This window comes from Neopsephotus bourkii, unplaced genomic scaffold (genome assembly GCF_033783945.1).
Source record: "Neopsephotus bourkii isolate Nb327-2 ecotype Australia unplaced genomic scaffold, CSIRO-AGI_Nbou_v1 NB_1244, whole genome shotgun sequence".
Classification (NCBI taxonomy): Eukaryota; Metazoa; Chordata; class Aves; order Psittaciformes; family Psittacidae; genus Neopsephotus; species Neopsephotus bourkii.
The window spans coordinates 80,802-107,318 of record NW_026901729.1 but is presented as its reverse complement, the minus strand read 5'-3'; the positions used below and the strand labels follow the sequence as shown (position 1 = coordinate 107,318).

Genomic DNA, 26,517 nt, shown 5'->3' with positions numbered 1-26,517 from the left:
CACAGTACCTGCCACACAGCAAAGCTCTGGACAGTTGGGCTGTAGAGTTCAGACGTGATGGGAACAGAGACTCTGCCCTCCCATCCCTGCTACTGGCTGGTGCCTTCGGGGTGACACTGTGCACTCCTTGCGTGGTGCAGTTCTGCAGGAACGCCCCAGCCACATCACACTCCTGCCCATGGACACAGCAGTCCATGAAGTGCTTTCCACTCCACTTACTATAGGGATCTCAGCACTTGCTCATAATAAGATACAGTTTGTCAGAAAACAGCCTGATGGATTTTGGTGGATGGGTCTGGCTCCTGCATGCACTCAGCACATACGGCACAGAACCACTTCAGTGCCTGAACCACTGTTGGCAGCATGACAGATGCTGGGCACGCTGCAGTGTTAAAACCTCTGGCAACTTGTTGTTTGTAACCACGATGCTTTTGTAATCTCCAGTTGTTTTAAACTCTGGGTACTGACATAAGACAAAAAGACGCAAACATAGAAAAGCTGAATGCTCAGAATGATGACGCATTTTCTGTGCTCTCACATGACTGTTGCTCTGCTCTGAGAAACCTCATCATGAGCAATGGGGTTGGGTTCAGCCCTGTGAGCACAAAGCAGTCCAGGTCAGCTCCAGTCATGCTCTTCAGCCTTGGAAGCAATGCAAGGCATTGTGTTGGAGGCACAGCTCAGGATACCAGACACGTTAACTGGCTTTTTGGTGTTCTTCTTCACTAATCCAAACTACAATTTCCCAAAATCAAAGCTATAATTTAGACTTTGTGGCTTTCTAATTACAGTTCACTTTTTCTTATTGTGTTTCCAACAAGGGACAGCTGTCAATATGACAAACACAGAGCAAACAGGAGAGGACCTGCGGACAGCAGAGGATGCAGCAGCATACCTCACCTGTGGCTGTCCACTGAGCTTTCACTGCCAGCACACCAGTGATGCGCTGCCTGAGGAGTCACTGGTTCTGAGAGCCAGCAGGCAACAACCCTTTAGCAAACTCCTTGTAAAGCTGTTCCTGTGTTCCCAGAGGGGAGGACAGCAGTGCACCATGCAGCCCTTGCATGCAAAGCAGACGTCCTTGATGCCCAGAGGAGACTCCAGAGCTGCCTCAGAGAAGGTGAGCTGCAGAAGGCAAGCTCTGCCAACCAGCCTCATGCCAGGTCCTACAGGGCTAATGCAATTAATAAGCAGAGGGCAAGCTTTTAACATGTCATCTACAAGTGCCTTATCTTTAAATTTCCAGGTATTTTAGAGCAGGCTCATGTTTGTAGTAGCTGCCAGCACAATGGGGCTTGCAGGGGACAGAAAAAGTTTTAGTAACATAAATAAAAAAACACAAACAAACAAACAAACAAAACAAGAAAAAAAAACAACAAAAACCCAACAAACTGAAACACCAAAACCAAACCCCAAAACAGAAAGAAAAAGCTTTTAAATTCTCACTGTTTCTTTTATAATCACTGACATTGCTTAAAGGAGGGGAGCACATCATAAAACTGAATGAACCATCAACAGGGAACAGCCACCGTTTTCCTTGTGGGTACCTCTGCATGTGTTGCCAGTGACAGGAGCTGGAAAGTCCCACGGTTCCACCCCCAGGGACACAGGATGCAGACCTGTGCCATCAGCTCAGAGCCTCCAGTCTTATCCTCACCATCCATAGGGGTGGCAGGAGGCCATGGTGCTGCAGGCAGCATCCCTCTGATGTCAGCTGCACACTGCTTTGTGCAGCACAGCATCCTCCACATTGATGCTCGATGAGTTCTGTAAGCACAGCCAACCTGTGCCAGGAGCCCTCGGCAGGGCTCCAGAAGAAATGACCACAGACTTGCAGCTTCCATCCATCAGCCCTAAAACCCCCCAGTAGTGACACTTTTTGCTGCAAACAATGGCTTAACTTGAAAATTGCCATCTGAACAGAGCCCTGCCCTATCCCATGGCCACTGCTCAACTGCAGGAGCTCCAGATGCCGGCACTGTCCTGGGGTGAAGAAGGGATGATTTTGGTATCAAGGTCTTGTTGGAAAGTACCCCCCACACCACAGCCCCCTCAGTGTTGCTCACACAGCAGCCAGCTGACACAACAGATAAGATTTGACTGAAGGTAGCCAAACTGTCACTCAGGAGTTGCCCCTTGGTACCTCTTCTGGCTGAATCTACTTGAGGGTGGGCTTGCCTGAGCTGCTTCTGTCAGGGATTTCAAAGGGAACAAGCAGCTGAATGTGGATCTGACAGCTCAGCCGAATTAGGGCTATTTGCATGCTAATTTCTACCATGCTTAACTCACTGGCAGACCTAGAGCCGGAATCAGCCTCTGCGTGTTTGGAGCAATGCTTGACTGATCTAGCTGCGTTAACGAGCAAATTATGGTAATTTTGTTATTACAAATGCATAGACATTTCCAAAGAGTGGAGCAATACAATATGTTTTCTCTCCTCCTCCTCACTCCTAAAATACAGACCCTTTTGTTTATACACACTTCCCCTTGCTTACTTATGTTTAGATATGCACAGCATCTCACCTTGATAGGAGGATACAGAAATTACAGCCGGAGCAGAGGGAGCCTGCAGAGCAGACAGGACCAGCTCTGCAGAGCATGGGACACTTGGGACCTCACCCTCAGCTGGTGTGAAGCAGCAGAGAGCCTTGGTGGCCAGTGGTCATGACTAGCTGACCCCAGTTGAGGATCAGGTCTGTAAGGGGAAGGTGGGTTTGGGAACAGCAGCTCCAGAGGCTGTTAGCTTCCCAATATTTCACCTTCTTGCCCTCCCCAGTGTAATTTCTAAATCAATTTAATGAAATAATATCTGACAACATCATATTGAAAACAATATAAATTTTATCTATATTCTGTGCAAGTGTGGTAATTACATTTCTGAGAGATGAATGCCAAAACATTTCTCCAGACTTCCAAGGTGCTCACAGACCCTCACTCAAAGTGTACACAAGCAGCGGATAAGCACATACCATTTTCTTAACTGCTTCATTATTAATTAATGGAACCATTTGTCAGTTTATTTGCAATCTCGTATTGCCCCAAGATATTTGTGATGGTATATCACTTGCTTCATCGTATGTGATGAAACCTCTCCAGGATTTGTCCTCTAGATTACATGAGGCTGGGGAGTCATCTTTGTGGAGCAGCACTAGACTTGAAGAAAAGCAATAAATTCACTTAGCCAGAGGATGCCAGCTTTCACCACTTCTGGCTTGTGGCGGCAGGTCTGACAGCTGTGGAAGTTCAAGTCCGAGGTGTTCTTGTGTGCATCTGCAGGGGGTGAAGGTGTTTTGGGGCATACCGGGTGATGTCTGGGATTGAGCTACATGGGCTGCAATAAGTGGTGATACCAGCATAAAAAAAATTAAGTGCCCATAATCCACACAGAGGTAAACACCCCCGCTGTAATGTCAGCATGAAGCAGGTGGAGCAGATGGTAAATGGACTTAGGAGTCACCTCCAGACTCCAAGGAGATAACTCGCAAACTTCCTGTTTCACCAAAGAAATGCTAAGGTTTATTCTGCATTTGCTTTGAGTTCTTCTCGCACGAGGGGCCTGATTCTCCTTTCACTCTCACTGGCCACAACAGCATCACTGCCCATGTAACCAAGCAGTTTCAGCTTTGTGCTGTAAATCAGAGGAGAACTCAGTTTAAGCTGTGCCACTGATGCTCTCTGTCATCCCATATACCGTAATTTGCTTTGTCTTCCCATTTTTAAGTGTTTTACCTCCCAGCTGCTTTGCTTTCAAATATTTACTGCTGCATGTCATGAGATTACAAAAGGCTATGTTGAAACTTTGGCAAAGGCAGAGACAGAACTAATAACAAATGCATTAAAATAACTGGGAATTAAGTCTCCAGTGTGCTACGGGGGACAAAACCTCACCAATTCCTACACCTTTGATTCCAGAGGTCCGATATCCTAACTGCTGCCTCCCATCCACAAAGCTCACATTCCAGCTCTCTTGCGCCCCTCACTGCAGGCTGGGCTCAAGCAGCTGAGTGACAGTGCTGTTCCTTGTAGTCTCAGGTAGGAGAAAGAGCCCCAACAGGGAGAGGTCACATAACCTCACTTCTTCTACACACTAATACCTGCTACCCACGAGAAAAAATGCATTTGAAAACCACGTTTTTTTTTCCCAGCATCATATCCTTTTGCTTCAAGCTTTAAAACTAGGATCTTCTCTAGCTAAGAGATTGATAATGGCACCATTGCTATTTTTTATGCTTTTCTTTTCAAAGCTCAGTTTTGAATGTCACTGTTTTCAGGTGCCTTTAGTCAGGTAATTGCACATAGACTTCATATAAAGGAAATTCATTTGTTCAGGGTCACTGCATGGTTTTTCATTAAAAACAAATTACTGGTGTTCAGAAAGGACATCTGGGTTTCAAGAGTCCCATTAATGACTATATTTTCAGCATCACTATTCCGGACAGTCTACCCTTTCCTGTCACCCAGTGCTCAGGGCCTGGCGGGAGAGCAGGGGACAGGGTGAATGACAGTCCCAGGGAGGGGAGGATGGGAGGGAGGCAGGATGTCCATGCCTGGAGATGGGGAGAGAGAACAGGGGGAAACAGAAACCAAGGGGCAGCAGGGGCTGCTGTCCCAAGACTTCTAACACAAGAACTGGAGTAAGTATTTAAACAGTAATGGCTCTTTGCAGATGACCTTTCCACAGCTCTGCTACAGCACCACAAACCTGATGGTGAGGGCAAGCAGATGCTGAAGCTGGACATGGGTATGATTTGCCCAAGACCTCTGCCAAGCTCTTGCTGTCCTGGCAGTGAGAACTGCCATAAGACCCCTGCCCTGCCCCCAGCCAGGACCTAAATGGTCACAGCTCTAGGGATCATGGTCCTCAGAGCAGGCACCCAAGCTGCAGCTCTGGCAATGCTCCTGTCTTCCACTCTGTCCCTTTCCCAGTGGCCACTGTCCTCCAGAGACATGTCTTGGGAGCAGTCCCACATATACAAGCAGTGATCCATGGAGACAGACCTGACCCCGTGCTGGAAACAGGCTGGTAGTGTTTGGAGAAAGCGACAACCAATAAAAGACCCCATGGAAGCAGTGCTGGCTCCCATCACCATGCCAGCCACAGATGGGAGTGCATTATTGTCCACACAGGAGGAGGAGCAGTGCTGGAGAGAAGGTCCAGCCTCCTGGAGGCAAGGGAAATACAGTAACAGTCCATAACCAGCAAACCACTGCACATAGAATCTGTTCTGCCTTTCAAATATCTCACTTCAAAAAGGGTTCTGGGACACCCACGCAGGTCACAGAGTAACATCCCTGCCAACACTGCATTTTCCAGTGATGCACTCCCAGTTAGCTGCTGCTGTGCTCCTAAAGGCAAATCTGCAGATGTAAAGTAGTAAAGGGAGAAAAGACAGCAGAAGCTGCAAGCAGATGACAGCACCAGTTCCATCAGAAGAGCAAAACAGCCCGGAGACTGACGGCCTCTTCGGAAACAAGTAAGCAAAGCTGGGAGGTACTGGACTGCAAGTACTAGATGGGATGGAGAAGATGCAGTTTGTTCTTGCCTGCTTTTCCCAGGAGATAAGGGGAAGGCTGCTGGGAAAATAATACTCGATGTTTCTAAAGCAACAGCATATTAGGGATACAGTCACAGTGTGAACAAATAACACCAAATTACTGGGGATAATTTCTACAGATGGCATCTCATTAAGGTGTGGGATCCTGTGTTCTGAGATGGTACTGAGACCACGAATCTAGTAGGAATCAATAGATTGAACCTTTAAATAGATAATGAGAATATACAGAGAGCTACACTAGACAAAATAAACATTTACAGGGATATAAACTCTCATGCTTCAAGGCATAAGCCACCAGATGATGAGGATTAAAGACAAGTGTCCACTTTGGTCAAGTTGCTCCAGGAGCTGCTGCATCCCTCCCCAGCAGCAGCCAGGTGAGGTCAGTGGGCAGGCAGTAGCTATTCCAGGACCCCATGGCTTCCTATGACAGATGCCACACAATGCTGTCCATCTCCTGTCTGTTCCCAACACATCCAGGAATATTCACCAATAGCCACCCATTTTACACCAGTCCCCCTTCCATGCCTGGTCTCCCAGACAGGAGGCGAGCTGGGCAGCTGGTCGCAGGCAGATGGAGGATCCTTCTCTGGGAGCCCATGCTGCAGGGCTGCAGTGACTAGAATTAATAAACTAACAGGAGAACCAGGCGGAAGCATACAAATTTCTGGTTCTGCAGCATGTTTTCAGCAATGCCATAATCAAAACATTGAGTCGTCGGATTATGGTGCATTTCAGGATGGAACGGACTTTGAGAAGTCTCTAGAGCCTGATCACAGTGGGACCAGCAATGAGGCTAGACCAGGATGCTCACGGCTTCAGCCAGCCTGTCCTTGAAAAACCCTCAAGGATGGAGACTGTACAGTCTCTCTGAGCAACTTCTTCCACCTCTGGACCCTCTTGACGGGGGAATAGTTGGAAGCTTTTCTTCACACCCAATTTGCATCTTGCTTGTTTCAACTTCATGGCTATTGTGTCTTTGTGCTAGCAGGCCCAAACCAGCACTATTCCCATTGTGAGTCTAAGTGTGCCAAAGAGGGGGGTAATCCTCGCTAGGATGCTGCTGGTTGTCTTCACCACCAGGTCACCCTGCTCAGCTCCCGATCTGCCCACATCCCCAGAGTCCCTCTGGCAGCCAGTTTTGTTGCAGTCCTCCCTTCCCTGGTGCAGGATTTTATATTTGCCCTGGTTGAATTCCATGCTCCTTCCAGCCTGCATAGGTGCCTCCATGTGACAGCCCTACCCTGGAGGACACTGACAGCATTTCTCAGTTTGGCATCATCTGAAAACCTGACAAGATGTGCTCCCCCCTTGTTGTGGATGAAGATGCTGACCAGGGCAGACCCCTGGCCATACCCTGCAGCATGGTGGCACTGTGGCATTAACCACCACCTTTAAGCTTGACCATCCAGACAGCTGTTTTCCCATCTACCTGCCCACGTGTCCACGCTGCAGCACTTCACTGTACTCTGTGCTGCCAGAGCACTGTGGTCTACTAGATCTGCACTGCCTCTCTGGTCACCTCTGGCCACCAAAAGGCAAGAGAAGCATGGTTGGGCCAGTGATGTGCAGAGGCACCACATTTATGGGAGCCTCAAGTGATGTAGCACTCAGATCGTAAAGCTCTGGGCTGAAACTGAAACCATGTGTTTGCTTGTTTGCTTCCTTTAGAGAAATTTATTCTCTGGGCCACCATAAACATGCACAAGCCACATAAAAAAGGAAAATCCCTGTCGATAATACAAGTCCCTCTTTTCATAGGGAAAGAAGGGAGGCAATCTGAGAGCACAGACCAGGTGTTTGTGCTGGGCATGGAGATGCAGTGGAGACATGCTCCTGTGTGCATCCTTGTCTCTGGAAGAGGCAGAGAAGGAGCCACGGATGCTGGTGGAAGAAGCCGGATGAACAGCAGGGAATCCGGAGGAGAAATAAGCACAAAGCAAGAAGCTTAATCCACCCAGCTCCCGCTTCCACCTTGGAAATGCCAGAGAACTAGATGGTCTCTCCAGCCCCACAGGCATGCCACAGACCCCAGCAGATGCAGGACAAACACCAGCAGTGTGTCAATGGCCAGGTTTGTTCAGAGCAGCACAAGTGATGGCAGCGGCAACATGCATACAACAAAACACCACCTATGTCTTAACATGTATACATTTCTCCAACATCTCTAAGCACTAAGACACACAGCAACCTAATTATGAGCAGAAATTAATGGCTAACAATTAAAAATCTTATCAAGGAAGCACATTTCTAGCAGAGGGTCCAAAAACTACAACAAAGCAGTGGCAGATCGTGAAATGAATCCCTGAGACTGGTACACCAAACATGCACCCTTGCTCAGGTGTAGAGATTTGTCCATTTTGGACCAAGCAGGGATGTGCCTACAGCACCAGAGAGGATCCATCATCTGCTTCATGGTCAGCCCCTTGGGTGCTGTGGTGCTTTCCCTAGGAAGGCTCTGAAACTGGTCCTGCAAAGGACAGGAGTCAAAGAAGGATTGAAAAGGCATTTTGGATGCTAGTTAGCAAATTCTCACTTACATGAGAAGGAGGACCTACAGGAATTGCAGCTGACCTTCACACTAGCTAGAGCAGAAAGTTGTTATTAAAGGAACCAGAGAGAGGAACAGTGCAGTTATTCAATATAATGGGTCACACAAGCCTATGTGTAGATAAAAATAAAATCTATTACCATGGAAAATGGGTTCAGATGGCTCTGTATCACCAAACCCTCACTGCACCTTCTCCAGCTGAGCAGCACCAAGCCCTTTTGCCATCCCTGGCAGCTGCTCCTTAAGGGTTGGTATCTCCCAAAAAATTAAGCAAGAGGGTCTAGGGCTCACAGCTGGGTTTTCAGTGAAAGGTGCTCTGAAAGAAGTCTATAGATTCCCACAAAGTTTGTAAATCTCCACCTTTGCCATGAATGACAGCATCCAATGCACAGAGGCTTTCAAATGCTCACTCTCAGCAGGAGGATGCTCCTGAAGCAAGGGGGACCTCAGGGCATCAGTGAAGAACCAGTCCAGGAGAGACTGGATGGGAGAAGGGGAGCAGCAGGGCAGAATGTGTGCTCCTCCAGCATGGGCACAACCAGCTGAGCTTGCGGTTGTGCTGAAGAGTTGATGCAAGTTCCTATCTTCACTAGACTTGAACAGCCAGCTGTGCCATTGCAGTCAGGCAGGCCTGGCTGAGGCTATAAGAAACATACCAATACAGTGTCTGTGTGTGTGTGTCCATGAGAAATGGCATGAAACAAAGACAAAACCTCGCATTCTTTTCAAAGAAGAATTCCTTTCTGGCGTTCACTTTTTATTCTTACTTACCACAAACTGCATCTGACACTTTCTCAGCAGCTCTTTCTGATGCTACTTCACGTGTAAAAACTGGTTTCTAAACAACCTATGATCTAACTTTCGCAGACAATTTCTAACTCTAATACAAACATAAAGGGCTGATTTTTTTCTTAACTCCTTATTGATCTGGTAGAACCCAAATTGCAGAACATAACCAAACCTGGTAACAAAGACTAATCCTGAAAGAGCCTGAACATCAAATCAGACACCAACTCCCACCTTCCTATTACAAGGATTTTTTAATAAATCACCACTTCCTGGAACCATGTGATTACAAGTAACGATCTGACCATAAGCTAGCTCGAATGACCTAAAGGGCTTGGAAAGCAACAGGGAAAAGAGAAAGAATCCCGAATTTATCACCACTTTTCAAATCATATGATCCTTAAGGCCAAATTAATGACTTTTAACATATATATTTGGGCTTTCCCTCATAGCCAGCAGTGTCTGTCCCATTCAGACCAGAAGTGGCACAGCTTGGCAGATATCCCAGCAGTTCTTTCAAGCTGAAATAAATGTGCTCTTTTCCAGCAGTATCTGACAGGCTCCAGCACTGGGGCAGGAGCAAGCCCTGTGCTCCCACCACTGGACACTGCCAGCACCCTGATGTCCTACCCTTTGTCGTGCACCGACACATCCAACAGTGGCCAATGGCTGCACCCGTGATGTTATGTGCCTGCAAACCCTGCTCTGCCCACCACTCCACTCCTACTGGCCACACAGGCAAGTGCTGGCCACACAGGCAAGTGCTCACCACAAGCTGGATCATGCTACACATCCTTTCTCACCCCACGGCTCCAAAGGGTTAGGAAATTACAGGCACAGAGTGTTCTGAGGATAACTCAGCATCCCCTGGGAGGCAGCCAGATGAGCACGGACTTGCGCAGAGAAATGTGGAGGTCAGGACAAGTCCAACCCCCAAGCACCAGCAACCTCAGCAGTAGGACAGCATGAAGGGACACAGTGTGTTCAGAGGAAACAGGCAGGTTACAGCAAAACCTGTGTCAAATGATAAGAACCTGGCATGGTCCAAACTGGAGCGATCCCCAGGCTTCACAGAAGGGAGGCTGGGGGCTCTTTCAGCCAGTGTAAATTATTTGCTTGAGCAGTCCACCAGCTGAATCACCTCCTGCATTGGGGTGCCTGGTCTCCCTTCACTCAGGACTGCTTCACACATCGCCTTCCCCTCCGCCCTGTGGCTTCTGCCTCATGCTCTCCTAAGCCCAGAGCATCCACAGAGTGCCACACTCTCCTTCTGAAATGCTTTATCCTCTCCTTTTATTTCCCACACTCCAATCCCCCTCCACTTTGAACACTCACCAGGCACCATTCCTGTCAGTGCTGGAGCAGAATAGCTGCCCTGTCCTGCAGGAGGGACATGTGGAGGGTATCCTGGGAGCGTTGTGCTTGCCAGCTCACGACCTGAGGAATCAAACCAACAAATCACCGCATGAGCATCGCAACGCGCAGACACAGTTTTACATCTCCCCAAATGCCCAAAACACAGACATGCATTTGTCATCACCACTCAGCAAAGGAACAGTGTGGGATTTCCAGCCTGGCAGGGAGGGCAGGCACAGTTTTGCTTTCTCTGTAAGCTGCCACAAAGCTCTGATGAAGTGAGAGATGGGAAAGGGAAGAGCAGAGCTCTGCAGGGAAAGGAATGTGCCTCCCTGAACTCTGGCTGTTCACCCCTATTCCCAAGTTCCTCTAAAGCTCAGATTTGTAAAGTCAGAAACAGCAAAATGTGAAATAACACTGATCTTAATGACACTTTCCCAAAAAGCTCCCCAGAAAATCACAGTGCACTGGCTGAAGGTTTGCAGAGATCTAAATACAATGCAGGACATAGGTTTTATCTCCTATTAAAGCCAGTCAAAAAAAACCCAAAAAACCAAAACCAAAACCAACCAAACAAGCAAAACAAAACAAAACAAAACAAAACAAAACAAATCAAAAAACCCCCCCAAAACCACAAACCCAACCAACAAAAAAACCCCACATCACCACCACAAAAAAAAAAAAAAGCGCCAAAACCCAAATACAAGACATCGAGACATGAAAACAGTTTAAAATATAGTTTGCTGTAGTGCCAGAAGGGTAAGATTCACAGACACAGCCTGATGTACTGCTCTTTACTTAGACTGCAGAAATATGTCTTTTTCACATACCCACAGGTCTTCAATGGAAATGGAACCCCACAGAAAGCAGGCAGTGAGGTGTCCCTCATCTCCCTCCTCCCCTGGACCCGGGGGCCAGGGTCCCCTTCCTGCTCCAGGCACAGCTCCCACATGTTGTTGTCTACAGAATGACGACGGAAAGTGCATCACAAAGTGATGGATTTCAGGGAAACACTGCTGTGGCCACAGGTGGTCTGCCAGGAGACTAAAGAGGTACTCCTGAAACCCCACCGGGGAGGATGATCACGGGGAGCCCACACATGGTCTGCTGGACTCCCACAGCATCCTTGAATAAGTTATCCAAGGATATGTTGCTTTCACAGAGCACTCAGGTGCTGTTAGCATCTACCCTGGGATGCCACAACTGGGTCTGCGGCTGGACAGAGATGCTGCTATCCTTCCCGGCAGCACCATAAACACTGTTCAAGACACCTCTTTGCTATGGAGATGTGCCCAATCCACCACCCCAGCACGGGGCAGCACCGACAGCACCTGGGCCATCCTGCCAAGTGGCAAGGAGTCCAGGAGGAGACCGCCCAGGCCCCAGCGAGCTCCAAGATGCTGTTGGCTCAAAACAGCTGATTAGCTGGGCAAAAATCACCATGAGCACAGGTTTCTTCATCAAAACATGGCGTGTTATAACAACAAGAAAAGTTAAGTGATTTTGCCAATTTTAGTGCCACTAGCAAGAAGAAATGCATGGATTCCCATGTTCAAATTGTTTTGTGTAGGAATTCTATTTTATAACAGGGGTTGGGTTTTTTCTTTAGAGAATTGGAGAGGTTGAAACTGAGTATTTTCCTATAAGGCAACGCAATTTTTTAAATTTTGGTTGGCAAAATTTCGTTTCCAACTGATCTAAAAATAAAAATTGAATTTTTTATTTTGTTTTGTTTTTGGATTATTTTTTTTTTTTCTGTTATCTTCAAAGAAATGAGACCTCATCTGATGAGACGAGAGAGAGAAATGTGGTTATTGCAAATTGCAGCTCACCACCCCCAGGTCATGGCCATGAAGGCTGCTTCCCTCATCACACCGTCAGACAAAGGGGTCCATGCCACAATGCTCTGTCAGCACCAGGCACGTAGGCATTGCCACAGTGATCTCTCAGCACATGCCCCACTTTCCTTGGCACTCTGCATCCACAAATCGGGATGTGTGCTGCTCCTCTCAGGACCTTCCTACATAATATTTATGGTGTATCCACACCCTGAAAGAATTTAAGGTTCCAAACAATTGATTAATTTGCTCTCCAGTTCTAGGGGGAAGCCAGATCCCTTACGGAAGGGCATCATGAATTCTAATTATTCAAGGCAGGCAGAAAATGGCTCTTTCAGATTAAAATGTTCTCCCCTTGTTACTGCCCTGCTTCCTTCTCTCCTGCACAAAATTTAACTCTGATTACATCATCTCTACAGCTTAGAGAAGGCAAAAGGATCTGCAATCTACTTAAATTTGGTTGCAGAAACGAAGTTCCCCACAGTGCTGGCAGGGAGCACTGGCCCTTGACTGTGAGCTGTCCCTAATGAAGAAGAGCATCTCATAGCCTGAACTCCACGACGGCATCCTGGAGCCCTCCATAGACCAAAGAATGGGTACTGCGGCTCTTCTCTTGCTCAGTGATGCAGTTTAACAGTATTTTTCACTTTCTCCAAAAGCCACTGTCACACCCAGCACAGTCAGGATCAAGGGAACTGACCAATGTAGCCACCACTGAAGACACCAAGAGAAGTAAGAACTCAGCTCCTCCATAAATGAAGCCAGTATCACTGACTGCCTGTTCTGGGAGTCTATTATGGTTTCCACCACATCTCATTTCCAAATTAAACATTCTGGTATCTGCTGAAAGATGTTTACAGCAGGGTCACTGCAGCCAGGACTCAAGCAGAGGCTGGGAGGCAACAAGGCTGGCAAGAGGTGACCAAGGACTCAAAGACAGGATAAGAAGCAGGCTCCACCCCAATGTATTCCCACCTTACTCATGTAGGCAAAGCAACCAAGAGGAAATTAACATCTACATTTTAGCACTGGGCCATGGAGACATAAAGACTGAGGTCCTTCAAGACACACATGCTTAAACACCTTTGAGGTAGCTTCTTTAAGGTTGTTTTAGATGCCTAAAGTTGGAGACGGGGCACAAGCAGCTGCAGGCAGAGCTGCCTTCCTCCTCTCCTTCCTTGACTCACTGGGCTGGTGTCACATAGGACAGAGCAGCTCAGCTGCAGCTCCAGCCCATGGAGAAGATGAACTGAAGCAGAACTGAGAAGGATTTTCTGCCAGCAACTTGTACCAACACTATGAAGCCACTGCCTAAAGATTCAGACACCCAAACACCTTGCTGAGTCTTGCCTGTGCAGGACTACCTGCACTCCACAACCCTTGCCACAGCATCATATGAATACAGGCAATTAACCCCTCTCTGAAAATCAAAAATGCAGAACAGAAGAGACCTCAGGTCAAGATGACTGGAGAAGACTCCATCCTGGAGATGAACTCCATCCAGACAAACTGTTTTCCCCCTCTGTCTCTCAGCCTTTCCATTTCTTCTGTGAAGAAAAAGGTTTACCACTGAACTGCTGATGGTCTGAGGGATTGAAAGCACTGCAGCATGGTAAGCAACAGAGCATTTCAAACACATTTCCCATCCAGGTGTCCTACAGGGACAGACTGGCCAAGCAGACCCTTAGACAAGCAGGTAGCAGTAACTGGTTATCAGCATTGCCTTGTGACGGTGTGGAGCTGCACAGGGTGGGATTTGCATGGGCTTAGGCATGGGAATGGGCATCAGCACTGCCACTTCCAGGGAGCTGCTGGGATCAGGCACTCCTCTGGGACCTCCCACTGCGTGGCCAACACAGGAGAGCATGCCAGGGTGCCCAAGCATGGAGGAGTTGCCTGAAAATAGGCACTAAGCTGAGGGAGCACATGCATCTGAAAATGCCTGGTACCATGCCAGCTAGACCCATTTGGAGAGAGGCTGGGGACCACACTGCTGGACAGCAAAAGCACCCCATGGGATAGGGAGCACCAGCACCCTGGCTGGCTTCGGGGGCAGCAGAGCAAATGCCTCTGTTACGGATGATCCTGTATACACACAACTGTCTTGAACTTGCTAAGAGGATGAAAAGTTGCATATCTTTTCCAGTCTTAGACATACTCCTGCCAGAATTTATCCCTCATTACTCCAAAACCCAGAATATGATGATGCCAAATAACAACAGCATCAACTGGTGCTGTGGGACCCGAGGGCACAGACACATGTCAAAGTGCTTTGCTCTGCACATGGAAGATAATGCAATAAAGGTCCATCCCTCCATTCACCAGAAGCTGGCAGTACTCTTGCACTGAGAGCAAATTACCATTTCTCAAGAAAAGTGCAAATAAGTAATGTTCTTCCATAAAAGAAATTATTTTGCAACCAGCAAAAAAAAGGAGAAGTTAGCAACACCCTGCTGAGCAAACATAGCAAGTAGCTCTCAGGCACAAGCAAATGTCTCTACTGCAGGACAAACTGCCTGAGGCTGACTGGGGCAAAGCAGCAGCAAGCAGCAGCAAAGGACTCTCCTGTCTCCAAACCATGGTGAAAAACACCTGAGGGAGTAGTTGAGGAGCATTCCTCAGTTCACCCACCTTTGGGAAAAAAAATACCAAAAGGCAGGAAAGAGCATTTCCAAGTGTGTCTTTGTATACTACTGTGTATTAAGCGTGAATCCAATTAACTTCAAATGTAACTATTAATGAAATTATCTCATTTTGCTATCAGCTCAGCTTTCATCCATGGCAGTAATTAACCACTGGGGGTTGTCACTCCCAGACACATGACACAAGGACTTCCCCAAGCTCAGGTGCTTCAAACCCTTGCAGAATTCATTACCCTGACAGTGTGAAAACCCTTCACTTTCAATACCACAGGGCACCAACATGTTTTTTTCACTTTCTCTAACAGATTGCCAGTAACAGTATGAAAGAAATGTACCCACTGGACAGGTAATTAATTATTGAAAAGGATACATTAGAAAATGCAGGGGTTCAGGTGGAAGGGAGGGGTCTTACATAGCCCCTTTTGCCACTGACTCAGAAACATCCTCTGCAATAGCAAGGCCAGTTTATTTTCCTCTCTGAGACATACTGTGGGTTGCACCAAGGGAAACCGAGCCTTCCCCTGCCGCTCCATGCTTACAGCAGATGTGAAATCAACTCAGGAGCATGGTCAATGATTAGGCAGTGCACTGGGTTAATGGGGTAATCCCACCACTCCAGACACAAAGCATTTAAAGCCAACAGGTCAGTAGCGTTGGGAAAGCCAGCCTGGCAGTCCCAGTGAATCCCCAAGTGTGTTCACTCTCATCCCAAGGTGCTGGCCAATCTGAACCAGCCAGCCAAGGTCATGACTAGGACCAGGGCACTCCACCACAGACCAGCAATGTCCCTACGATCCACCTCACATGCCCTCACCCTTCTGAAAGCAGCCCCCCACCTCTAGACTTGCTCACCTGCACAGAGCACAGCCACCATGGCTCCATGCAGAGGTTCCTGCCTCACCTGACCCTTCCTATCTTGCCAGAAAACAATTTTCAGAAATACAGATTCATGCTAAGTGAAGTGGAGATGAACAGATGCCACCACACTGTGACCTGACCCTCACCCAGTAGCCTCTGCATGCAAGAAGTCCCAACACCTGGCTTCATGCAGGGATGCTGCACAATAAATGACAGCAGTGCACCAGCAGAATTGGCAAACCTGGCAAACTTCCTAAAGGAGTTGGATGGATAAGGCTTGGCTTTGGGCTGTGCGCTCTCCAAAGTGACCTCACAAGATCCCACAGCACTAGGGGAGAAGGGTGGTGCCTGCCCCTGAGATCCAGTTCCTGGCCCTGGCAGATGGCACCACCTTCATCAAGTGATCTCAAACACTGGTAGCACAGGGAGGGACCTGCACTGGTGCTGTTCTGCCACCAGGACGACCAGGACCATCCTGCTGCTTCCAGGAGTCAGCACGCACAGCTCTATCAATGGACTTCGGCAGCATCCCCACCACACCAAGCATCAACCATTCCAGAACTGAGGGAGTCACTTAACAGCTGTGGATGCACTAGTTTAACACCAGAGAAAACAAAACAAAGTAATGGCAGAGATGGTGTTTTGGAAATCACTTGATCTCTGGGAAGCTAAACCCAAATTTCCAGCCTATTTCAGTTAAACCTGCTACCAGAACTGATTTCCTTCTGCAAATCCGGCTCCCACTTAGAAAAGCTCTTCCCTTACCCAATAAAGATTTTGACGTTAACCCTGTTGTTTAAACCATTACCCTAAATAAAATGTTTTTGCCAAATGTAAAACCCCATTAGCAGGAAAACGACCTGACTGGTGCTATCATCTGGTCCTGCCACCCCTGCAGCCTGGCGACTCACATGCTGCACCCAGGATCTGCCCAGGGCAGCAACACAGGGCAGCAGAGCACCCCAAACCACAGATGAGCATGTCTTTAAAAGGTGAGCTCATTTTATTGTGCACAAAACATTGCTCCATGCTCAGCGCAACAGCAGTGTGTTGTCTCCATTGTTACTGCCTCAGGTTCAGAGCTGCTGCACACATGTCCCGCTGTTCTGTCCTGTCCGAACATGCCTCAGACTTTACATCCCACTGATGCCCACAGGATTGCATCTCTCCCCGTTACACCAGGAAAAGAGATGCCACTGGTACAGGGCCCCAAGACACTGAAATGCTGCTGTTACTGAATAACTTCCCTCCTGTGCTCCTCTAACTCTCTATTTGTGAACATCAAACCTAGTGCGGAATGCTTACTGCAATGAGTTACCTCTCCTGCACCTAATTAGAGGCAGATAAAACAGTGGTAACACACAGATCACCTGTAATGATTTTGCTGACTCGATTATTCTTCTGACAATTAGCTCTGGCTGCCAAAGCCTCACAGGAATGTCAAAGTCTACTTCCTACAAAGCAGGTAATGTCACAGGTGTGACCATGAAATCAATAATGAGGCATAGCTCTTGCAGAGGGCATCCAGGTCAGATGGAACAGCCCTTAAATTAAACATTGATAAGCAGAACACAATTATCCATCATGTTTAAGTGCCTGCATGAAATTAGCAGCTAGGGAATGGGAGCAGTGGGGGAAAGATTAGTGGAGGAGGTTTTGAAATGTACAGTGTCCACCGTGACTGGGGTTGCAAGGGCTTCTGACAGCGGCACTGTAATCTGCTATCAGAGCCATAAAATTCAGATTAAGCACACTGCACTGAAACAGGGGTTGCAGATATGGGTCTATTTTCCTCCTCATCTGCAAGGTAGCAGCAGATACAGAAGGAGCCCAGAGCTTCCCTTTATAGTGGGTGTCTCTGCTGCTCTTCCTATTGACACAACTACACTTTTAAAGAAGAGGCAAGACAGGAAAAAGAAAAATTAAGGAAAAAATGGAACTTTCTGGTAAAGCAAAAAAGCAGTGGAGATTTACAGATGTCTCCAGTCTGTTTTCTCTGCAATCTCTAAACACCAGTCCTGGAGCTGCAGTGTGCTTTGCCTTCACCCTTGTCTCTTCTACACAATCTCTTTCACCTGCTGCTGCATAAAACTCCTTTCCCTTATTCCTTGCAGCCATGGAGCTCTTGCACCCTATGAACAAGCCAACAGTCCAGCTTTCCATGTACATTAAAATGTATTTTATGTTGCTAGTGTGAGAAGTCTGAGACTTGAGCTGAGCTGCACCATCACCGGGACCTTCAAAGTCCACATGGGTCCCTTTCACCTCCCATAACACATGCAAAATTAGAATCCTCCAGCTTGACCCCTCATTTAACGTACATACACACAAAGTATTGGAGGGGACGTCTGTATGGAGACTAGGAAAAGTTATCCTAGGTGGACAATGACTCTGCAAGAACCTAACCCTACCCTAATTTTTGCATAGCCAATGTACTACAATGGCCAACTACATGTAGCTACGTACTACAATGCATAAGCAGAATTTAACTTCTCCCTCTCCCCTACTAAATGAAACCTTCATGCCTTGCAAGCTTTCTCTTTGTTCATCTCAATGCAGAGCTAGCAGGCAACTGGTGGTCTGGGTATAGAAGGGCACAGCTTGGGTAGGTTTCAGGTGCACAGCATCATATGTAGAGGGATATGGAATGCATAACCATGTGTGCCAGACAGACAAAGAGGGTCCCACCACTCTCCAGGTGCACTACGCCACCAGCCCCAGAGAGGACAAGTATCTATCACTGGCCCTTCATCTATCAAGGGAGCACTGAAGGGAATGGAGGATAGATGGAGTTGAGCACAAGAAGGATGAAATTTTGTGGAAGGATACACAGTGATCTGGAGACATTTCATCAACACAGCCATTAAATCCCTTCTGTGACATTGTTCCACTCCTAAACCTGCCTGGAGAACAGCAGGGGAGCTGAATGAACACATGCTGCTGCAGCCAGAGCAGATCCTCACAGGAGAGGGTCCTCTGTGGGAGGCTACAGTCTGCCTGGAACAGTCTGCAAGTCCCACACAGGTGCTCCCCTGCGCACAAGTCCTGCATGCTTAAAACTGTGAACATGTTTTTTGCTACTGACAGGCACAGCTATTCCCAAAAGACCAGACAAACAGGCAGGTTTTGGGAAACCCTGTCCACAGCCAGGGTTGCCCTACTGCCAGCACCCAGCATTTGCTCAAGCATGGTGGTGCATAGGAAAAGCATGCTCTGATACCCTATCAGTGCAGAAAAAGGGGGCTCAGCAGCCCTGGGCAAGTGCATTGCTTCCTTAGATTGCCAAGGCATGATCTCCAGGTTGAGGGTGCGATGGCAGGCATGGGACCAACAGAGGAGCTGAGTGTTGCACTAAGTGGGGCGCTGGCGAGGATGTCTCACCCAGCATTGTGGCACTCCGTCAGTGGTGTGTGTGTGCACTTGCTGCTGCAGCCCCCGAGGGCTCTAGCCGGTACTTCCAGCTCTCTTGATTCAATGTCAGAAACATTGGCTCATGAAATAAAATTAGGGGAAGAGAAAAGAAGAGGAAAGCAAAGCAAGCATGGGTAGGCAGACAAGCTTCGGACTGGCACGTGCTGAGTAGGCACTGGGACATCTTCTGGCAAACACGAAAAGCTTTAAAGAAGTGAGAACATTTGATTTCCCTTTTTTAAAAAAATATATAAAAGTAATAAAAAAAAAAAAGAACAACAAATTTTTTAAGTTTGGAATAATTTTGCTATATAAAATGTAAGCTACTGAGGACAGATTAAAAAAGCAGCCCAAAAACAAGCGGCACACACTACTATGGGCTGGTTTTACCTTGTTTACTACTTTAAGTTGTTAAACTTCCCTCAGATCTGGTGGGGTTTTTAGTAGGAAATAGACCTGAAAAAAGCCCAAATCTTAAATGTTTTAACAGGGCAGGGAAACACATTTCTCCAAGTCTTATTTTGGAGCACAGCTCAGCACGCTGGCAACTGAGGGTCTGCAGGGCTCTGCCACAGCCAAGGGAGACTGAACCCTGCATGTGCTCAGCCCAAGATGGAGACCCCAGAAAAGGCTCCTGGGGTACAAGGACCCAACAATCAGAGCTCAGCTAAGCCCTCACTAGCTCTTGGTCCAGGTCTCAGTCCCTCCATCAGTGTGGAGAAGCATTTCCTCAGACACCACATTTCAGGAAACTTTGCTGAAAACAGCCTGAAATGGGCATAACTCCCTGTTAAAATTTCTGCAGCTCATAATGCAAGATGGGAAGAGGCAACGTTGCAAGCAGCATGTATGACTTGATGAAGTAGTATGAGGGAAACTAAGCCAGCTTCCACAGGCTCTGGAAAGAAAACTGCAGCCTGGACACACAGATGCACGAAGGTGCACACAGGACAGAGACATGTACAGGCTCCTCCTCCATATCTGGTCATACCACTGGTGCCAATTATACCAGTCTGCAGTTTTCATTGTTTCAAAAGGAATTCGCTTTACATCAAGTGCTCTGCTCTGCAATCTGTGTTAGTTTGGAAATGACATCAAATGTTGCCTTCAAAGGCAAAAACCCCAGGTGTCTACTTATCTGAGAAACCAGTTAGCCTCCTCCTGTCAAGCAGACATGTTAAAAGGGGAGAGAAAACAAATATCACATAAAAATAACAGGAAGATCTTAGCCTAGGAAATACTAATTTTTGGCACAAGTGCAGTTCACTGTGCAGTCCATTTTACAAGCAGCGATGAAATAAAACTTTAACATAGAAATAATAAGACTAAGTTCAAATATTTCAGAACTTAAACAAATGCAAAATAATCCAGAACAAAAATTAAAATCCATAGACAAAATACCTCTTAATGATAAAATGCAGAAAGTGCCATTCTGGCTGGATTTCTGCTGCTGCGTTACATGCTTCTGCATTTCATATTCCCTCACATCTCAAGCCTGAGCAGCCCTTACACACCTCCCAGCCACTGCCAAATTAAAGAAGGTTTTTTTCATCCCATTATTTCTAAAATGTACTCCAGCGAGCACACTACAAGCAGTGAATGAAAGAACTGGGAGAATTAAACCACGCAATGAAACAGCTTTCTGACGAAGAAAGCTATGGAAATTTTAGGCTCCATTTACTTCTCAATCTAATTTTGCCCTCCAATGCACATTATGTCTGAAATGGGATCTCATGTGGTTTGATCGGTGCTCTTAGCGCATGCAGAAGCAACATATTCCCTTTATTGTTGTTTCCTTTCTGCAGCACAGCAATACTTCTAGTAAGAGCAGCACAGCAGGCTCTGTGAGACTGTTTCTACAGTAATCACTGTGCTGCTGGAAAGCTGCAGGATGACCAAGAGGATCAGCAGCTCAGAAAGTTTGTGGTCCAGGGATCCCTGTTCCTACAAATGCAGACAGAACTAGCTACTCAATACACTACAAAAGACATGAGATCAACTGAGTTATCACCAGATGTTTAAATAAAATATTTTTACCTTTTGTTTCTTTTCCAGTGTTTGAATTTTTGCACACATCCAGAAGCTATTTTCTAACCTAGCTTTGCTACCAAGTGGATTAAAAATGCTAGTAACAGTGTATGAAGATTTACAAACTCCTCACACTGTAATTGGATTCTAGGCACTGGATCTGTAAGAAAAAAAGAAAAATGCTAAGAGCTACAGAAAGAAAATGAGATCACTGCTAGCATTTTACTGTGGAGCCACAGATGCAAAACCATGGGGAGGGGTGTATGGCTTTCAACTTCTCTCTCTTAAAGAAATTAATACCCAATGTGTTTTCAGCCCCACGCGTTCAGCGCATTTAGCAAATATTTAGCACTGAACAAAAGGGACATACATCTCAAAGCCAGCCTCGAGGAGGGCTGGTGGTCCCATACACCCGTTGTTCTCTGACTCACTCCTCAGGTCAAAGTCTTTGCTGATGCTAGGAGCTGCCCCTGGGACAGAGCAGCTGCTCAAAAGGGAGAGCATCCTTCATTAGGGCTAAGACCCACAAGATTTGCTCTGGAGACCCGGCCAAAAGGCCTTTCTGTCCATAGGCAGTTCAGACGTAGCAGTGCATGTGTGCACTAGCAGTGCCTGAGGAAAGGCACAGTGACGGTCCTCTGCCAGCATCTGCAGCCCGTGGGAGACCTGTAGAAGGTCCCAGAAGCCGGGCAAGCCTGTGCTGGTGGGCTGCCAAGCCCTGGGTCCCTGCCAAGACAGATAGGGCTGGGGTGGTGCTGGTGGGAAGAGACTTCATGCTCCACAGCTGGGTACAGGACAGCCAGTGATCAGTTTGGCAGCTGTCCGGAGAGACCCAGTCAGGCAATCGGGTGAAAGAGGAGAATGTGGGTTTCTAGTTGCCTTGCAAAGGACAGCAGTGACATCCAGAGGGCTTTTCGGAGCAGTGAGAACAGGAGGAGAAGCCCAGGAGCCATGCAAACCTGCCTCAATGTGAATGCCACCAGCCTCAAGCTGGACCCTTGAAACTCTTCACCAATGCCCACCCCAAAGACTGACAATGCGCCAGTGGAGCGCGGTGCTGCTCAGGGCCATGGCACATCCAGCCTGGCTTGGGGTACTCTGCAGCCAGGAGCACTGGGTGGTGGTGGAGTACCGGGGGCTGCCAAAGCTCAGTGAGACCCAGACAACCCAGGGCGTCACTGTTTCACCCACTCCCTTGCAAACACACACCTCCCAGTGCATGGGAGCACCTGGTGCATGCGCCCAGTGCATGGGAGCCTGTGAGCACCAACACAGGAGGCAGTACCCTGGAGCCCATCAGAGCATTCATGAGCAGGAAGAGGAGAGTTGTTCAGCTTGCTAAATAAGCACAGAGGGAAAATAAAATCAACAGCTTCCACCAGTCTGTTTTGCAGAGATGTTAAACCCATGCTGAAATCTTCCATCTCATAAGAGTCAATATTTATGATCTGCATCTGGAATTAATCTCAGATGGAGACATTTCCAATCCAAGGATCATTGCTAATGCCATCAGCAGTTTTTTGCCCCTCACAGGAAAAATATTTTCACCCTTGATTTTAATGTCTTAATTAGCACTCAACGAAGTTTAGATCAACAAACCAAGTATGATTTTTCTGATATTTCAGAAATGTTATTTTTCTCCTGCAATATGATGAAAAGCTGAAATCAGACATTTTAGCTGGATTCTGTGATGAAAAAAAACAAAGCTATGGAAATGTTGGCATACTTTGGTTTCAGTATTTTTCCATCAAAAAAATTTGTCAAAATTGAAGTATTTTATTCTTTTTAGTTGAAAGAATCTCAAGCACTTCATTTGAAATCACTTTAAGACAAAATTGCAATATTCATCTGCCCTGTGAAGCAGCAGGACCAAGTTCACATTTCCTAGCTGCCTGGTGGGTAGATTTGCTACACTTCCATAGTGTAGCCAAATGTGTAGCTCAACTGATGCACCAGGTAGTTCAGAAAATAACAAAAGTACAGATTACTTTATGGAAAGTGTCCTCCAGTGAGTTCAGACCAGAGGCAGAAGGAGATGTGGAACTGTAAGTCGCATATAGCACGGAACATGGAAAAAGCCTTAATACTGTGCTGGAAATTCTTCACCTCTGCCCACAAGAGTATTGGGTTGACCAAAAATGCTGCACTATGATTCTTCTGTCAAAAAACTCTGGCCTCCCATGGAAGCGTGCAGGCCCTCTGCTGCTCTTCCCCTTCTTTGCAGCACAGCTCATGCCTCAACCCCTGCGTATGCAGAGCCCGATGCATGGATTTAAAACAGTGCTGTGGCTCTGATGATGTTTTGTGGCTCGGTGTATTTGCACTTCCCCAACAGATGAGGACCGACACCGAATATGACCACCAACAGATGTCGTTTGTACCAACACTGGTTAGCCCGGGGTTCACAGCTGGACACAAGTAAGCAATGCAGGCAATGATCCAGCTCTGCCTGTGTTCTGCCACCAGCCACTTGTCCCTCCCTGGCACCTGGGGAAGGAAAAGCTTTGCCAGCTGATGGCAGCATCAGTCATAGGAGAGAGCACCATGTTGTTCCTGCCCGCAAAACCTGCAGGTGCCTGCCTCATTACACAAGGGCCTCTAAAATGCAGTTAAAAAATGCAATTAGGATATTTACACATTAACCAATCTGTCTTTCTGAGGGTTCGTGCATGAAAAAGTGGGCAATGGGATTTTGCTCCCAAGCCACAGTGGAAGATTTCCCTTCTGCCACATCCAAGCAGGACCAGAGCACCCCACCAGTGTGACTGCTAAGACAGGGGGATGCCAGAGCGGTGGCTGGGGCTGGTCTGTAGGGCACCCAAACTCACCCCAAGACCTGCACAGCCTGCCAGGGGCTGGATGAGATGCCTGGGGCTTATCCAGCCTTGGCCATCACTGTACACGTGGGAGCTCCCGGTTCCAATTCCTCCTGCCTGCTTCCCTGCAGGGAGCACAGCCAAGGATGGTGAGCAGGGACACAAAAGGGAGGTGGGAGAGTGGCCAGAGTAGGTCCCCAGCCCACAGTGCCCGTCATGGTGTCAGGATTTATAACTGTATTAAATGGCATGACAGTCAGCCACAATAAATCAGCTCCCCTTCTTCCCAAATCACAGACAATAAAAGCTTTGGCAGTGAAAGTCATTCATCATCATAAAGACTTGAGACATTCCAGGCATCAATTTCACTCACATCCTTAATACAGTGGAGAGGAGTGGTGGAATTTTAGGGGGGGAAAAGAAAGGGAGAGAAGAAAGGGAAAAATAATTAAAAGAAAACATTAAGAAAGATTGGACAGGAATAATTACAAAGGTTAGAGAAAAGAGTCCCTCCAGGACAGTGTATCTCATTCTGGGGGCAGAGCTGCCCTGCTCTCCACAGCGCGTGTGTGATGCTAAGCAAAGCTGCAGGGCACCCCTAGCAAACTGAGGGGTCCATGGGGAAGAAGAAGCCAGGATTGTGTCCTGGAAGGGTGACCAAATTCCATGCTGCCTCCTCATCCCTACCCAGCCCTACAACCCTTCACGCAAACTGGGGAGGAGACCTGCATGGATGAGCTGGGAGCTCCTAGTAAACCTTAATCTCAAGAAGAAAATTTATGAAAAGTGGAAAAAGGGATAGTATAGTCCTCGCTCCCAAGTGAGAGGACTGTAGGAGCATCATCAGGGTATGAAGGGATGTGACAAGGAAGGCCAAAGCCCACTTAGAATTCTCCACAAGGACAAGAAGAGCTTCTACAAGCATATTAGCAACAAAAGGAAGATATGGGAAAATATGGGGCCACTGCTGAATCAGAAGTGTGTCCTGGTAGCAGAAGACACAGAGAAGGCAGAATACTGAATGCCTTCTTTACATCAGTCTTTACTGCTAAGAATGAACCTCTGGAGTCCCAGACCTTGGAGGTTAGAAATGAAGGCCAGAGAAGGGAAGACTCCCCGCTGGTCATAGAGAGCTGGGTTATGGATAAGCTAGATAGACTTACACCCAGAAATCCATGGGCCCTAATGGGATGCACCCAAGGGTACTGAAGGAGCTAGCAGATGTTGCTGCCCTTCCACTCTCCACCATCTTTGAAAATCATGGAGAACAGGTGAGGTATGCAACTACTGGAAGAAGCCAAATGTCATTCCCATCTACAAAAAGGGCAGGAAGAAGGATCTGCGAAACTACCAGCCAGTCACACTCATCTCCATCCCTGGAAAGCTGATGAAACAGGTCATTCTGGAGGTTATGACCAAGCATGAGGAAGAAAAGAAGGTCAACAGGAGTAATTATCATGGATTCACCAAGGGTAAATCTTGCTTTACCAATTCAATGGCTTTTATGATGACATGGCAAGATAGGTCGACTAGGGGAGAGCAGTGGATGTTATCTGCCTTGACTTCAGCAAGGCTGTTGACACTGCCTCCCACAGCATCCTCATAGGTAAGATTAGAAATGTGAGTTAGATGTATGGACAGTGAGATGGATTGAGAACTGGCTGAATGGCAGAGTTCAGAGGATTGTGGTCAGCAGAATCCAGCTGGTGGCCTGTAGTCAGTGGTGTTCCCCAGGGATCGATACTGAGTCCAGTCTTATTCAACTTATCAACGACCTGAATGAAGGGCTGGAGTGCACCCTCAGCAAGTGTCCACAACAGCAAGTTTGCTGACGAAACGGAGCTGAGGGCAGTGGCTGACAAACCTGAAGTCTGCACTGCCATTCAGTGGGACCTCAATAGGCTGGAGAGAAATCTAATGAGGTTCAACAAGGGCAAGTGCAGGGTCCTGCACCTGGGGAGTTAGAACCCCAAGTACTGTCACAGGCTGGGGACTAACCTACTAGGAAGCAGTTCAGTTGAGAAGGACCTGGGAGTGTTGGTAGATGGTAAGTTAATTATGAACAGGAGCATGCCCTTGAGCCAGGAGCAACAAGAGTACCCTGGGGTGCACTAGCAGGAGTGTGGCTAGCAGTCAAGGGAGGTGACCCTCCCCTTTGACTGCTCTGAAGAGGTCAAATCTGGAGAATTGTGTCCAGTCCTGGGCTCCTTGGTACAAAAAAGACATGAAACTACTGGAGAGGGTCCAGGTGAGGCCACAAGAATGATGAGGAGCATCTCTCTTACAAGGAGAGATTGCAGGAGCTGGGCCTATTGAGTCTAGAGAAGAGCAAACTGAGAGGGGATTTCATTATGCAGATCAGTATTTCAAAGGCGGGTGCCAGAAGGATGGTGCCAGACTCTTTTCAGTGGTGCCCAGAACGAGGAGCAGTGGCCATAAACTAAAACACAAGAAGTTTCACCTCAACATGAGGAAGAAATTCTTTACATTGAGGGTGGCAGAGCACTAGAATAGGCTGTCCAGGAGGGTTGTGGAGTCTCCCTGTCTGAAGACATCCAAAACCTGCCTGGACGTGTTCCTGTGTCACCTGCTCTAGGTGGCACTGCCTTGGCAGAGGGTTGGACTGGATGATCTCCAGAAGTCCCTTCCAACCCTAACGATTATGTGATTATGTGA

The 26,517-nt window shown here is 47.5% G+C and overlaps 1 protein-coding gene across 1 annotated transcript in view; it reads right to left on the bottom strand.

Annotated features, from left to right (window-relative positions):
• PAX5 (paired box 5) overlaps window positions 1–26,517 on the bottom strand; it is a 126,511-nt gene that overhangs the window by 22,210 nt on the left and 77,784 nt on the right. Inside the window, exon 8 of the mRNA XM_061364622.1 lies at window positions 10,228–10,329. Within this exon, the coding sequence (XP_061220606.1) occupies window positions 10,228–10,329 (102 nt within the window). The remainder of the gene's footprint in view (window positions 1–10,227; window positions 10,330–26,517) is intronic.